The 16753-nt window shown below is 32.7% G+C and overlaps 1 protein-coding gene across 5 annotated transcripts in view; it reads right to left on the bottom strand.

Moving 5' to 3' along the window:
- Positions 1 to 5169: 5169 nt before the first annotated feature.
- Positions 5170 to 16753, bottom strand: part of LOC143044493 (uncharacterized) — a 29410-nt gene continuing 17826 nt past the window's right edge. For all 5 annotated transcript variants that reach the window (XM_076216543.1, XM_076216544.1, XM_076216545.1 and 2 more), the window contains one exon: positions 5170 to 9670. In XM_076216543.1, coding sequence (XP_076072658.1) covers positions 8621 to 9670 — 1050 coding nt within the window. In that variant the 3' untranslated portion in view covers positions 5170 to 8620. The remainder of the gene's footprint in view (positions 9671 to 16753) is intronic.

Raw genomic sequence — 16753 nt, 5'->3', positions numbered from 1 at the left:
GGGCTTGCGTTTCATTTCATTATTTCCATGGTATAGGGATTGAATAAATGGTTATTATTGTTAAGTTGAAGTCCGGAAAAAAAGATTAAAGAGACAGAATTAAAATAAACATAATCATTAGTCGCAGAAAAATCATCTTCGCTAGCCAGGGATAACGATCCAGTCCCCTCCTCTACAGCACTTTACCCACAGATGTTGGTTTAAGCTACCAAGAGTGGAGAGGAGGGGACTGGATAATAACATTTGGCTAGCAAAGGTTAAAAATTCAGACGAAAAAACAAACAAATATACATAAGACACTACATAGAAAACTTAAGATTGAGTAACACAAGCACAAACACCAAGACATTTTTCATCTCTGGTGTTCCGAACGGATTTTTGAAAGTTTGAAAGACGCCATCCATAAATTTCGGAAGGTCACGATAGTTTATTCTAGTATTTCAGGAGTTTGTTTTCTTAATTTTGTGTGTTCAGCGTCAAGATAGTCTTTTTACTTCCATCCGAATAAATTTAAAATATAAAAAAGAACCCAAGCCGGGTATGAATTCCAATGAGACAACTCTCCGCAAGAGACAAAATGACACAGAAATTAACAACTAAAAATTGTTTAAACGGGCATTGTCTGTCAAATCCATGTTCACCAATATAACTAAAATTCTCATACATGATTTATAACATACTAAAACGTAATATATACAAATTATATAAAGTCTAAAATAAACCATTTACAAGACATAGGCTCAATAAAATGTATCTTGTGTTTTAGTTGAGACGCCATATAATTAGATATTGATTTTACCTCCGAAGACTTACGACAGTCATACAAGCGATAGAAACATAAATGTAGATATAAATAGATAGCGAACTCGTGCAATTGTATTTATCTAAATGTGTTTAATTTCATATTATAGGTAAAACATATATGTTAATCATTGTTTTTGTCTGTATAAGGATGATTTTTTTGTGTATCGAATCAGTCATTCAAATGATTTACCTTTATTTTACATTCAATATTGACATTCTTTTCCTTTGAAGAATGGAACACGCATTATTCAAGCGCAATTCAACTTTAGCTAAGGGATTAAATTTAGGTTCACATGACTACGGTTTCAATGAGGTCGAATTATTCACTTCCAAGTAAATAATTCATCATCGAAAAAAAATTTGGCTTATTTTGACAAAATGTAACAATACTGGCTGCTAAAAAAAGAATTATTATTTATTTTTCCTATTCATCACATTTATTTTTTTTATCTCGTAGCTAGTGCCCCTTTTATAAGCGGTGTAAGATTTCCTATTCTGTTACTACTTTCAAAAGGTTTTCCGCTGTTAAAAAAATAAGTTTCGACAAAACTTTAAGCCGCTTTTTATGTTATCAATAAAGTGGTTTCAAGAGAGAGAAAAATATATGTCTTTGTATGCAACTGTGTGTAGAAAGATTGATTGCCATTATCAAATTTCTATGTTGTACTGAAAATTACATCTCTGTAAAATTGATTTTCAAAATGTTGTAAAAATTACCACCTTGACCTTCTACATATTGTAATACTTAGTTTTGCCATACATTTTAACTAGTTTTTTTAGTAACAGAAACGTATGTTACATCTAGTTTTCGATATACATGTATCACCAAATTGAATTATATCCTCTTAATAATATACCAAACCTAATTCAAATATAGATCTCTGGTTTTGTTACACTCTTTCATCGAAGCAAGTTGCGATAAATCTAAATTTTAATTATACTGTATCATTGTCTATCCTGTTTCCAATAACAGTATTACAAAAACAGTGGTTGCTAAATTACAAAGATTAAGTTGTTGTAACCTTTAAAGCAATTCAAATAATCAATCAAAATCAATCAATAAGAAAATGTCATTAAATGTGTTTTTTTTTTTTTATAATTTTGTACTATTTTAAGACGTTTCTGTAAATAAAAATGGTCTATCCTATGTGTTGTTTACTATAGAAACATGATATACAAATTTCTACATTTTTTACTGTTGTTATGAAAGACTACCCCCTTTTTATTGGATAATGTTTTACTTTCGTGCTCTTATTTTTTTTAATTAAAACCTATCTGTATTAACTCGCGTGCTCGAACATTTAAGGATATCGAAATCAAAGATCTATATTTCAAATAGAATGTTTTTTTTATTTCAAAACACAATTGCACGTTATAGAGGTATAATATGGCCTTCCTTTCTATATTTGTTGGAAATAACTAACTGATACCAGAGATTACCACGAATATGCCCCATTTGTCGAAGCCACAATCTAGTCACCTCGGTCATTTCAAAAGGCGAAAAAAACAACCTAGCGTTCAAACGCCACACATACGGCTGCAAAATAAATTAGTTGAAAGATTTTACAGTTTATGTATACTTGGTTGGAGCAAACTGAAATCATTTTTACCCAATTAAAAAAAACAACTAAAAGAGAATTACGATAATCTCCCTTAGTATCAAAATCTGACTGAATGCTGTAATCGTTGAATTATCGAGCGAAATATGCTTTACAGATGACAAGAGGTAGTTTTGGCCTTTGTTAGTCTTGTATTATTTTAATTTTAGTTTCTTGTGTACAATTTGGAAATTAGTATGGCGTTCATTATCACTGGACTAGTATATATTTGTTTAGGGGCCAGCTGAAGGACGCCTCCGGGTGCGGGAATTTCTCGCTACATTGAAGACCTGTTGGTGACCCTCTGCTGTTGTTTTTTATTTGGTCGGGTTGTTGTCTCTTTGACACATTCCCCATTTCCATTCTCAATTTTATTTGTATTATAGGCCATATCAAAGCCATGCAATGATGATTTCAAAGTGGAAAATAATGGTGACTTACTAGTCCTTTCATTACATCATATAAAAAAGAAGATGTGGTATGATTTCCAATGAGACAACTGTCCACAAGAGACAAAAAAGACACAAACATTAACAACTATAGGTCACCGTACGGCCTTCAACAATGAGCAAAGCCCATACCGCATAGTCAACTATAAAAGGCCCCGATATGACAATGTAAAACAATTCAAACGAGAAAACTAACGGTCTTATTTATATATAAAAAAATGAACGAAAAACAATTATATGTAACACATAAACAAACGACAACCACTGAATTACAGGCTCCTGACTTGGGACAGGCACATAATGCTTTGCTAGAGACCCTACATACACATGTACAAGTAATTTGTAATGTTATGGTGTCACATATCACTTAAAATCACACACGGTAATTGGAAAGGATCGTGTTACTCATGATCAGTTGTGTTTTATGGACTATTTTGTTTTGTCTATAATTGGTCGTTTTTCTGCCATTATGTTGCCAGTTTATGTTCGACTTTAAATTTGAATTTCCCTTTCGTAGCTTCTACCTCTCTTATGTTTGTTGAATATAACGGCTTTACTTTGTGTCTTGAGATATGTTTTTGGAATGACATTTTTACTTGTCATCAATAATACAGTACGAGCTAGTATATATAGTTGAATAGAAACTGCTCTTTCTGGAGTATGTGTTGCTCAATCTTCCAATACATCAATGTTGTAAGGGTAGCATGGTCAGCTATATTTTAGCCTCTGGCCATCAATGTTGTAAGGGTAGCATGGTCAGCTATATTTCAGCCTCTGGCCATCAATGTTGTAAGGGCAGCATGGTCAGCTATATTTCAGCCTCTGGCCATCAATGTTGTAAGGGCAGCATGGTCAGCTATATTTCAGCCTCTGACCATCAATGTTGTAAGAGTAGCATGGTCAGCTATATTTCAGCCTCTGACCATCAATGTTGTAAGGGTAGCATGGTCAGCTATATTTCAGCCTCTGGCCATCAATGTTGCAAGGGCAGCATGGTCAGCTATATTTCAGCCTCTGGCCATTTACGCATAAAACAGTGTTTCAATGATACTCTGTCCATGCATGTAAAGTAAAAAAAAAAAGAAGTAATGAATGCATAGCCTTTTGTTACAAGGTGATACGACTACACATAACTGACACTTATGTGCCTCCTTTTTGCATCTTTGTTGCACAGGGTAATAAGTTATTACCAATTGATATATGATTTATTTATGATTAAAGACTGCAAAACGTCCAGCATGAAAAAATACATGATTTACAGGTCGATAAGTCAAATGAAGCATAAATATTCCCTACTATGTAAAAGACTGGCACGCTTAGTCAGATTTTTAATGAGCTAACCACAGTAAGACACGAGACTCAACTCAGCTGACAGGTCTTTGCAGCATGATTTGTGGCAAAGCAGTATATGTTATTTCAAAGATCATGTCTGTCTGTTGGACTATGCTACTTCGAAAGAAGGGAAGTATACCTGACCTAATAATGACTTCAGGGTTCAACTGACAAGCAAACTAACCAAAGATATTACCTTTTGGCTGCACACCAATGAAATCGACAGTAACAAGGTACTTCGGTTTACGAAAATAAAGTTACATACAATTGTTTTGACCACATTAGGCCTGCAATGCTCTTGCTATCCAGGTGTGTTATAAGCTTACACATACACTTGGACAGGAAATCAATCAATACATGTGTGTTCGTTCTGTGTATGTTCAGTTGTGTTACTACGTCTTTTTTTATTTTTCGGTTGACAATGTTTTCTCGGAGTATCATTCTGCTCTATCACCCTCTCAGCTATGTGTTATTTATATAGTGTGTCTTTCTATGTTGCGATTTTACAATATTGTTTCATATAAGGGTGAAGGTTTGGTAACATTAAAATGTTTAAATCCGCTACAATTGTTTGCATCTGTCCTAAGTCAAGAATGTGATGTTCAGTACTTGTCGTTTGTTGATGTGGTTCATAGTTGTATCTCGTTTCTCGTTTTTATATAGATTAGACCGTTCGTTTTCCCGTTTGAATGGTTTTACACTAGTAATTTTTTTTTGTCCTTTATAGCTTGCTGTTCGGTGTGAGTCAATGCTCCGTATTAAAGACCGCACTTTGACCTATACGGGTTTTCCTTTTACAATTTATGACTGGGATGGAGAGTTGTCTCATTGTCCATCATACCACATCTTCTTATATCTATGTGGAACGGAATCACAAATGTTCATGCTGGATGCAACTACATCAGTGCGTATAAAATGCTTTCCAATGACTGTCCATATCTTATTATGTTTCGTAAAATATGGAATTTAATTAATATAACACCTGATATTTTTTTATATGTTGATTTTTATTTTCAAAAAAAATCATAAGATAACATAATAATAAAGATATTCTTCACTTATACAAAGACAAGCAATCTAGACAGAACTGTATAATATATTTCAAAGGCCGTACTACTCTATTCCCTTAAAGATGTTTTTATTATTTTTATTATCAAGTTTTTTATCACAGTGCTATAACGGACGTTATATTTGCAATATTGATTATACACAAATTTATTGCAATATCAGAAAGGTTAGGGTTAATGCATCACTATCACAGTTGCCGATACCGAACTATGTAAGTAATATAAATGTTGTGCAGCTTATTCGTATTCAGGGACATACAAAAAATGGCTGTTTTATTACTTGTGCTATATTTTGTCTAAGGTACTTAGGCTTTAGCCAAAAAATGTCTCTGTTAAGAGATCAGTCTTCGAGAGTTAAGGCTAAAAATCATCACCTGCTAAATTCATGATTTTCAATCAATATTATGACTTTTAAGGAATATGTTCCTCATCATAAAAAAGAAGACGTGGTATAATTGCCAATGAGACAACTCTCCACTTATACCACTAACTTCATAAACCTGATATAAATCTAAATATATTCAAAGCGCGAGCTGAGAACAATAGTTTATTTCTAACTCTAAATGTCTTTCGTTTGAGTAGGTCATGTAAAATTATCAATCAGTAATTGTTTTCTTAATGTTCTATGTAATATATTCTCAGATTGTCATATTTGGTTCGCAAGTTCCAAGTTCAAGCTGGGAACGGTTATGTGTTCCTTGCTCAAGTTAATGTTCTGTGGATGTATTTTTTACTCCATCTTCTCTTTACATCCTTTCAAAAAAAATCAGGGGAAATACCTTTTTTCGTTAAAATAAAAAAGGTTGTGGTGAAATTCGTGTGCTGGTGACATAGATGATTATTACATAATGTCAGTTTATACATAGTACCTGAGGAATCCCTGTATCCTGCTTTATTATATAGGTAGTGACAGAATTTTGGCAATATTAGTGGCAACGTCTTTCGTATGATATTTTAAGAAGAAACCCACACTATGATTGTCGTAAACTTTTATAAGTTTCAAATTAACTGCAAGTTTTGATCATTTCAATTTTAAATTTATTCGTACTGAATTTCAAAACTTTGATTTCAATTGTGAACATTTGAAAGTTTAATGACGTCATTTCCGATCTTCAATCGATAACAATATACATTAGAAGTTTAGACAAATATCACAAAAAATGTTTCATCAGCAGTTTTGACTGTAAATCATTAAACACTTTGGAAAGGGATTATTGCAGGATTTGACAAAAAAAATGATTGATTAATGTTTGCTTCACGTCCAGTGGCAAATATTTCATGCATATTCTGGATGAGTAATTTTAAAGAGACGAACCCATCATAGAAATTATACTTATTGTAGCCTCTTTAATCTTTCTCTTAAAAGTTGTAATCAAAAGAAATTGAAATAAGCAAAAAGTAGTCATATCAATAAAGAGCACAGACTCTTTATTTCGGACCATATATATATAATCTTTGTTTGGACGAAAAGACGAAATTTGTCCCAAAAGGATGATCCAAAAATCTACAATTATGCAAACCGGATACTTGCAATTCGTATACAATATATTCATAGAATTCAGGCATTTAATTGCATGTTGAATTTAATAAATAATGGAAACTATTAGATTCATGAAATGACAACTTACGATTTTTTTGTATTCCCAAATATAAACTTCACCTGATTGAAAATGACACATTCCCTAACAAACCAAGCCGTGTTCGGAAAAAAGAATTAGAACTACTCATACTATTAGACTTATCAACTGAAAAATTATTTTCCGCACTTCTTGAATTGAAAAATGGTTTCGAACTATGTAGCTGTTTACACGACAAATAGGTGAAAAATATACAGTAATTATTGGTGATATAAAAAATATTTCGTTTACTGACAAAAATAAGTTAAATTATACAAAATATGAAATATCTTTCTAACAGATACACTACATGAGCTTGCATTGACCAGAATTAACAATGATTACCTATGCTGCATACATTACAAACTTGCATTGACAAAAATAAATGGCATGTAAAAAGCTGTTCAGTTTAAACAACACTCAACAAAATATATGTATAAGAATAAAAGATTATAATCTGACTTTTCTGCATTGATCAAGTGCACCAAAATTTCGCTCTCACACACACAATTCAAACCTAAATTAACTCGCGTGCTCGTACATATAAGAGTATACTCATATGAGTATAACTTAATCAGATAACGATATTTCAATTAGATTGCCACAACTCTTAACATTAATAATTCATATATAAATACAATAATAAAATTGGTCAGTAGTGTACTCCCTGAATAACCTACCCGACTACACTATGAAAAACGATTGTTAATAGGATTGTTTAAACTCGTACAACAAACATGAGCATCTGACTTAAACCAAAGGTGACAGACAAAACTTTATCTAAATGAACGAATAATGAAATGCTAAGCTATAACGGAGATTTTAGTTTTTAGATCGTGTATATAGTATATGTTTTTTTTTTCAGAATGTGAATATTTAATATTTAATTTCTTTAATCTGACTGTAATGTAAACGATCATGCAATGCATTAAATTGGTTGTCAAGCCTTATAACTCGCAGATTGTGGGCGCAGTTTGTCCTTGGTTTATGTATAAAAAAATATGTTTCGTAACTATACTGTTTTATCAGAAACAATAGTCAGTTCTTGCATGTCCAGAAATAAAATTGTTTCTACGATAAAAATTGAAGGTTTATAAAATGACATTTTAACTTCTACTTGAAATAATTTCGTATTGCATAAAATAACAATGATTGTCATAAAAATAATGAGCAAATGAAAAAAAAATTGTGTATATCTGAGAATTATCGATGGTTTAATATGGACAATTCAAAAAATTGAATATACTGAATTGTATTCAGAATAAAAGTTTGTAAAGTTCTATCGTTTATGTATACAACCATATCGTCCTTATTGGTGCATGTTCTTCTACACTTCTGAGGAAGCGATCAGAGGAAGCGATCAGAGGACCTCTGAAAACCAAGAAGAACACTAAACGACAGCTGGTATAGTATTTAAGTATAATCAATATTTTAAGTACCAGAAAACAGTAGCAGGGTTTATGACTACATTGTATGAATCTAGCGTTTGGAGGCAACGCATTCAATATTTTCTAATAAACAGTTCATTTGTACTTTAAAGACGGAGATATTTGACATTTTGACAAAAGCATACGACACATTTTAACATGTAACTACTAGTTATAGAACATTAAAAAATACCAGTGACTTATAATATTCAGCACTTCGTTCAAATATGTTATCACATGAATGGACCAGCCAATCAAAATAAATTCAGCAGGCGAGTGACGCTTGAAACCAGCAGACGTCACAGCGTTGTATTAAAAAAACTACTATCACAAAGATGAAGTTTGGGACTGTTCATCGTATACATCACTTAATATTGCTTTGTTGATTGTAGACTCGCTTCCGGTGGATTCTAGTTCACAACCATCGAAAGTTGGATTGTCATGACTACCATGCGAATGATTTTTTCTTTTATTTTTATTTATGATTTGATCGTCACTGTCGTTTTCCGAGGACGCTGTGCCCGGAAGTGCATTATGATATGCGTCAATCTCACTATTATTTGTTTGCATGTCATAATGATTCGAATTTTTTATGCTACTCCTATTTTGCACTGTTATGCTATGATCTGTCTGCTGTATGCTATAATCTGTCACGTGGTATGTTGGTACTCTACTAGACGTTTCACTAGTATTAATCGAAGCAGAGTCTAATTCACTCGGGCTTCGTGGAGTATCGTAATTATCGTCACCGATGTCCATTGTTTTCCTGGACACCGTATCTAATTCTTTTATATCTTCTAACGGTGTCTTTGTTACAAGTCGTTTGCTTTTCTTTTTTGTTTTGTGTTTGTTTTTCGATCTATGGTGAACACTAGGTATACTTTGAGAAAATTGACTCCCTGAAGATTTTTCGATCGGTTTGAGTGGTCCATCTACTGGACTAACCTTCCGTCTTGCCCCTTGACCATTACTTCTTGCACTCTGGTTAGAACCACTTCGTGCACTTTGGTTAGAACCAGGTCTAGAACCAGGTCTCTGTGTAGATGTTAATCTTGTACCTGACAAAGTACTTCCGTTAGAAATGCTTCTGATATCATCCGGTTTGATAGTTGGATGTTTTTCAGGCGCGCAAAAGTAATAAGCACTTACAGACACACTCACTATTCCAAAAACTAACCCTACGCATATTAAAACAATTCCTACAATTTTCTTTCCTTCATCGTTTCTAAGTTCTGGCAGCAACAAATCGTCGTTTACTATCCCGTAATTAAGAATAAGACTAGCACCAGTAGCTATCATTATGATGCCAAATAGAAACATAAACACACCAATAGAACATAAGCAACACTGGCTGGAACTACTCTGCATTCTAGGCATCTGAAAAAGAGGAAATAATGTTTAGTAAAATAGTAACAACTATGAAACAGCAGTGCAGACATAAGATAAGGGGAGATAATGTCGAGAATTTGGAACTTATGTTCGTTTTAGTCACATGGCAAGAAGCGATTATGTTTTATTAGTTAAATGGTATGGACATATTTCATGCGTTTTAGACATGAAAACTATTCGACTTGAAATGGAAGATGAAAAATCAGAAATTAGAAAGGCAACTTCTTCGGGGTTTTTTTTAAATAATTTTGAAATGTACTTTTCCCCCTTTTTTTCTATATTAGCTGTGAAATTACAAAGCAGACTTACAAAATTAGAAAATAATTGAAATAAAAGATTTATTTGTTTTATTTTTTGGTTGACATCCACTAGCAAATATTCAAAATATGTTCAGGAACAGATTTTTTTTTAATGTAATCATCTTAACTGAAAATTTTGAACAGAAATTGCAACCTCATGTGTTTTTCATATCATTAGTGCAAAGGTGGACTTGTTCAATCACATTAAGATTGTTTATCAAGGTACAAGATTAAAAACATGATTCTTTTCCAATTGACAAAACAAGATTAAAAACTGTAGTGAATTATATATTGATTTAATACTTAAAATAAATGTATCAGCAAACGAATCTCAACAGTTATTGAAATAGGAAACAAAGCCGTTCTAATTTTAAACCTCCAACTACTGTTTTTGTTGCAATTCAAAAGGAGCTTATATTAAATTCCATGGTTGCATAAATTGACAAATGTATACACATAAGATATGTTATTGATTATTCATGTATTTAGATTTTTAACAACCCAGGGTATCATAATATGCATTTTGTAATTAATACAATGTTTAATACAGTACAAGAATCAATTTTTGAGATTTAATACTGCAAACTCCATATGTGCATATATTTGTTATAAATGCATTGCTGATTTTTTTTATTAAAGTTCTTTTATCCATTTTATGAAACAAATCTTTAGCGTGTATCTGATTTGCAAACATCTTTTCAAAACCTCCTGTTACATAATGTATTCTGTATTTATAAAAGCGATATATATCAGCGTAAAAAGAACAAAACTATGAAAACATAGCATTATGCGTTTACGCACAGTCCAAAGGAAACTATATTTCGATATGTATACGTGACACATTGAAAGTGCTTAGTTTAGAGAAAGCAAAAAAAGCTGGTGAATACCTGTAGAAATAACCTTATTTTGAAATGCACACCATTGGCCTAAATACGGGACAATTATATAGGCATAATCACTCATCATAAGTTAACAATATCCATGCGTAAAAGAGAATTATCACAACATCACAAAAACAAATATGTGGTTCTCCATAACTGAAAAGAGTCAAGGTTGTTTCCCATTTTATTTCACAAATAAATAACAAACAGGACTTCGAATTCTTATCATATTGACTTGAACTTTACAAAATCATAATTTATCTCGTTTTTTTTTTTGTTTACCTAAAGTAACGAACACTTAGTACAGTTACTACGTACGCGAAGAAAGTTGTAAATCAATATGTCTATACAATTGGTAAAAGTGCATGACACATTGTTTATTGATAATTTCACCTAAGGCCCAACATCCGAAAGGTGTGTGAAATATGAACTCTTATTATCCCTTCCGAAAAAGAGGACACCAAATAAGCAATCGTGGTACCCTCTGTATGTAATCAAACAAAAACAAAATGTCATTTTGTTAGAATTTGTCATTTCGCGGCATTTTAAAGATGACTATGAGGTATGGGCTTTGGTCATTGTTGAAGGCCGTACGGTGAACTATAGTCGTTAATTTCTGTGTCATTTTGGTCTCTTGTGGAGAGTTGTCGCATTGGCAATCATACCACATCTTCTTTTTTTTTATATGAAATACATTTGTCTATGGTTAGACTATGATGCCCTCTAGATTTCTATCGGTTGGTTGTCGCCGACTTGCTGTATCATTGACGTATATACCCTATTTCTTTTCACAGGATGTGTATTGATACGATTTCACAAAGAATTGTTATGATGTATTGTAAACGTATTTGACACGGGTTATGTTCTTCTCATATATGTTATGATGGTATGATACTAAACCCCTTGCGGGAAGGATTGTGCCTGATGTTCATATGATGAAATCATAATCTTTCAGTCAGTTTAGTTGAAGTCTGGAGCTGGCATGTCAGTTAACTGCTAGTAGTCTGTTGTTATTTATGTATTATTGTCATTTTGTTTGTTTTCTTTGGTTACATCTTCTGACATCAGACTCGGATTTTTCTTGAACTGAATTTTAATGTGCGTATTGTTATGCGTTTACTTTACTACATTGGTTAGAGGTATAGGGGGAGGGTTGAGATCTCACAAACATGTTTAACCCCGCCGCATTTTTGCGCCTGTCCCAAGTCAGGAGCCTCTGGCCTTTGTTAGTCTTGTATTATTTTAATTTTAGTTTCTTGTGTACAATTTGGAAATTAGTATGGCGTTCATTATCACTGGACTAGTATATATTTGTTTAGGGGCCAGCTGAAGGACGCCTCCGGGTGCGGGAATTTCTCGCTACATTGAAGACCTGTTGGTGACCCTCTGCTGTTGTTTTTTATTTGGGCGGGTTGTTGTCTCTTTGACACATTCCCCATTTCCATTCTCAATTTTATTGGTTGCTTTTTGTAAGCATTCAACCCCATTGTGGTATAACTGCATTATTCAATAAACTAATCAAGTCTTTGGGATGGACTGCGCTCAAGTGAACTGTCATACCCAGCGCGAATTAAATACTGTATAAATCTTAATTCTAGTAAACCGAGGGATAAGAGTACAGGGAAATACGCTTATAAATAAATATACGCAATATCAAATATGAACACGAATTTAAATTAGAGGCTACAGTTGTGTATCGGTCATTGTTCAAATCTCGTCAATATATTAAGATGACACACCAAGTAAATAGACTGAGGGAATTGTATGAAAACACAGAATGACAGAGTGGTTACTCGGTAAATTCTTAAACCTATAAGAATAATACTGCAGTATATGGGAGAGAGGGGGGAGGGGAGAACATGTATATTCCATGCCCATGCGTGTTCCTGTTTGTGTTACATGTATCCATATGTGATTTCTGATTGCTTGGTTTTTAATTTACTGCAGGCTAGTATTTTATAAACTTCTAGTTAGATTTAGCTTGATTGCTGGATGCTTAACGACATGCTTGTCCATAACTGAGATAGGGATGAACCTCAAATGTGAAACAACTATACTGCTTTCTACAGGATATATACGAACATGTCTTTATTGTGCTAGCAGATCATGGTATCCTTACTTATAATACTTATTACTGGACAGTTCTCTTCGGATGTTCCTGTCCCCTAACGAGTCAAAAAAGAGGAAAGACTATCTTCTACCTAGATAGGAAATCTATGAAACTTTTATAGTAAAATGGACCCCTGTTGTGTTCACTTAGCACTACACTAACGGTACAAAGCTTTAGATGGAATGGCGGACTAGTTTAGGTCTATAGGAGAACGTGAGATATACAACTATACCAATGAATTATCTTTTTTTAATTCCCTAACTGTGCTAGATGTTTCAGACACACAAAGAGTCTTATAAATCTTTTATACTGGTATACCATGTTACAATGAGACGTTAAAAATTATTACTTGATACTTAACAAGTCATCTTCGTTTAGTGCATTAAGTATACAGTTTAGGGGTTCTAAGTACCAAGCAACCTCTACTAAATATATTTTTACAAGTAGTAAATCATAAGTTTGTCTGCACCAGTCTTTATATTTATCTGTTTTGACTAAATTAAATGATTAGTGTGTCAATTTCTTTGATAACATTTGTAAATAGTTTATCTTACATAGTTGTATACATTTCATATACTTTTAATTTTAATAAGGAGAGTTCACAACAATTTAAAATTCAAAAGCATTATTCATGGGCGGGTTATCGACTTTTTGAAATGGTAAGTAGTACCATAAAACGGAAGAAAGACTGCATAGGACTTCTACGACTGGCTTTGTATCCGCCTCTAGTATTTTTCCCCTTTCATTTTATGTCCCCTTGATACTTACCATGTCTTGTGTCACTATGTTTAATAATCTATTGTTTTTTTTATAATTTAAAATACTAATTATTTTTTTTTCTTTCGACCCGGAAAGGGGGTTGCACCTCTGATAAGTCTTTCAGGGTTGAACATTTCAAAATATATCAAGTTAAAAATTACTGTAAAGACACTGCCAAAATATGTATCAGCCTCTCCAGATCTGCCTAAATGTGTATCTGACAAAATGAGTTTCTGCTGAAATGTGGATCTGCCGAAATGCTTATCTGCTGTATCTTAATTGCCATCGTTTCTTATGCCAACAATGCTATGTATCATAAATCAATACATATTGTCATTAAAATAAATAAATTTGTGACACATACAAACATATATCAATACTTCTAATTTCAAAAGCTGTTATTACATTTTTTCCAATAAAGATTTGCAAATCATAAAAGTTGCCCTCAATAATATTTTCCGTATTGAAAATAGCACAATAGTATAAAAATAATTTCATATTGGCAAATTATTGTGTTGAGAATAATATAAACTTAGAATTTATTGTTGAAACCTGAAGAAATAATTGATAATGTGAATGTTCTTATGTAAATGTGGGGTAAGGGTCAACCATTAGCAGTGGCAAATAATATGGTATTTCTTATAGATTTGTCTTAAATGGCATCTAAAAACCATATCTCCGCGTAACGTCATATCATCTTGCAACCCAAATGCTGTGATATCTATATAGACATCCTTTTATTGTGACAAGCTATATACAAATTCTAGCGGAAATCGGAGATAGAGGAAGTCTTATACAAGGTGAAATAATCATAGATTTTCTCAGTTTGCTCTGTCACGTATCTATTATTCCAGTATTGCTGACTTAGCAGTATTTCATTGCTTTTATCTGGTCTAAATATAATAAATATGGTGATATTTAACTCTGCTCTCGATCTAATTTAACTTTCGTTTGGCTTACTTAGCATGAAGAGGAAAGCTGCATTCAATTCTTTATAAAACTATGAATGGAAATAAGAAATTAGTCAAAGAGATAACAACCCGACAAAAGAGTAGATCACACCGGGTCTACAACACAGCGAGAAAATCCCGCACCAGTAGCCGGGCTTCATCTGTTCAATTCACAAAAATGCGTACCAGTTACACTTATCTCTGGATAAATTATAATTATTGTCTCTGAATATTTGTTTATACATATATATATATATATATATATCTTGAATATGTAGGTACAAAAAATGTATGGGTAACTTTTTTTCAGAGACAGGTACCTGCGTTTCATTTTAGAGAGTGTTTCAACAGGAGGTGTCTCTTTTAACCGTTTTTGGTATCAAATTTGCTTCACAATTACAATATCTTCGACTTCAAACATATTCACAACAATATCTGTGTTGACCATAAATTAATTCAAGTTCATGACTCATTTCAATATCTTAGCTCTGTTGACAGGTTGATAGCCGATATAAAAAAAATGTATCCTGCAATTTGTTTGACGAAAGCATTGATACAATGTTATCAGTAGGGAAAAAGAAAATTGAAGTATTAACAGCTATAAATTATTCTACTTGGAAAACGTCACAAATGAACCACTTTTCAAAAATCGTGAATTGATTTTTGATTAACTGCAGTGAAATACTTCAACTTTCTTGCCACAAAACAATAAAAATATCTTCGAATAAATGTAAATATAAAGAGTAAATTTACTGTACAAAATATGCATGTAAGCTCCTTGTCAAACACAGTTAAGATACTATAAGATGCGATATTTTATTCGTATAAAATCTAAAGTAAATAAAGGATTGTGTACTGAATAACACAAATAAAAAATACACAAATTTAACATTGAAAACATTGAAGTGTTAAAAAAAAATAACTCATTGCATATCTTTTTTCAGTGCAGAAGTGGCTCCATGATTCGATCAATGGGGGCTCTTTTGAGAGTTAGGAGTTAGAGGACCATATTTTTACAAAACATTGGCAATACTTTTACACTAATTACACTTTCTGTTTCAAAAGCGAGTCCCGTCTAAATCCACGCCTGTAATTGATGACACCATGTGGTGTTTTTAGAACGGTAAAAATGAAAAACATTGCTTACTTCTATTGTATCTTTATTTCGTCATGTATAGTGTGTTATCGCTAATCTTATTTACTAAAAATGAGATCAAATTAGTTCATTGTATCATCGTTCGTGTGCCTCAGTAAAAAAAATATTATCTTTTTTTTTTTAATGCTTATATCATGATGCATTATCTATTGTTATATATATATATATATATATATATATGTACACAGCCATGTATCACCATCATTGATGGCGATCCGATGGATACATCTGTTGTAGAGTTGTCACTGACTCAGGCGTACTTATAAATATAATTATTTTCTGTGACTGTATATTACATTAATTTGTAGGATCCTTTACTATAGATAATTTAGCTGATCTGTATCAATAACATCTTCATGCCTTATATATCATGTACTGTAGTACGCCGCTAGATTAAAACTGACGAGGAAAGGTAACACACGGTCAGCGAAAGCTCTATCATTTGTAGAGCCCAGGTGGTCGTGTGGTCTAACGGGACGGCTGCAGTGCAGGCGATTAGGTGTCACGATATCATAGTAGCATGGGTTCGAATCCCGGCGAGGGAAGAACCAAAAATTTGCGAAAGCAAATTTACAGATCTAATATTGTTGGGTTGATGTTTAGACGAGTTGTACATATATATATATTATATATATATAACATATACTTAAACTTATGATAGCTCATCTATTAATATATCTTTCACCATGTGAGTATCACGACTTCACCAAAACAGCCAATATCTTTTAAAATTTTAACATACATGTGAAATTTTAAGAAGGTGTTGGCCGTTTTTGGTGAAGTCGTGACACTCATGTACATGTATAAGTATTTTTACAATTTTGCCGAACAAAAGTATAGAGACAGTAGCGGAGCGAGGGGATCTGGCGGTTGGACCGGACCCATTTGTCCTGGTATGGGAACCCCCTTTAAATGT

The sequence above is a fragment of the Mytilus galloprovincialis genome, chromosome 9 (genome assembly GCF_965363235.1).
Source record: "Mytilus galloprovincialis chromosome 9, xbMytGall1.hap1.1, whole genome shotgun sequence".
Classification (NCBI taxonomy): domain Eukaryota; kingdom Metazoa; phylum Mollusca; class Bivalvia; order Mytilida; family Mytilidae; genus Mytilus; species Mytilus galloprovincialis.
This window is presented reverse-complemented; position numbering and strand designations above follow the sequence as displayed.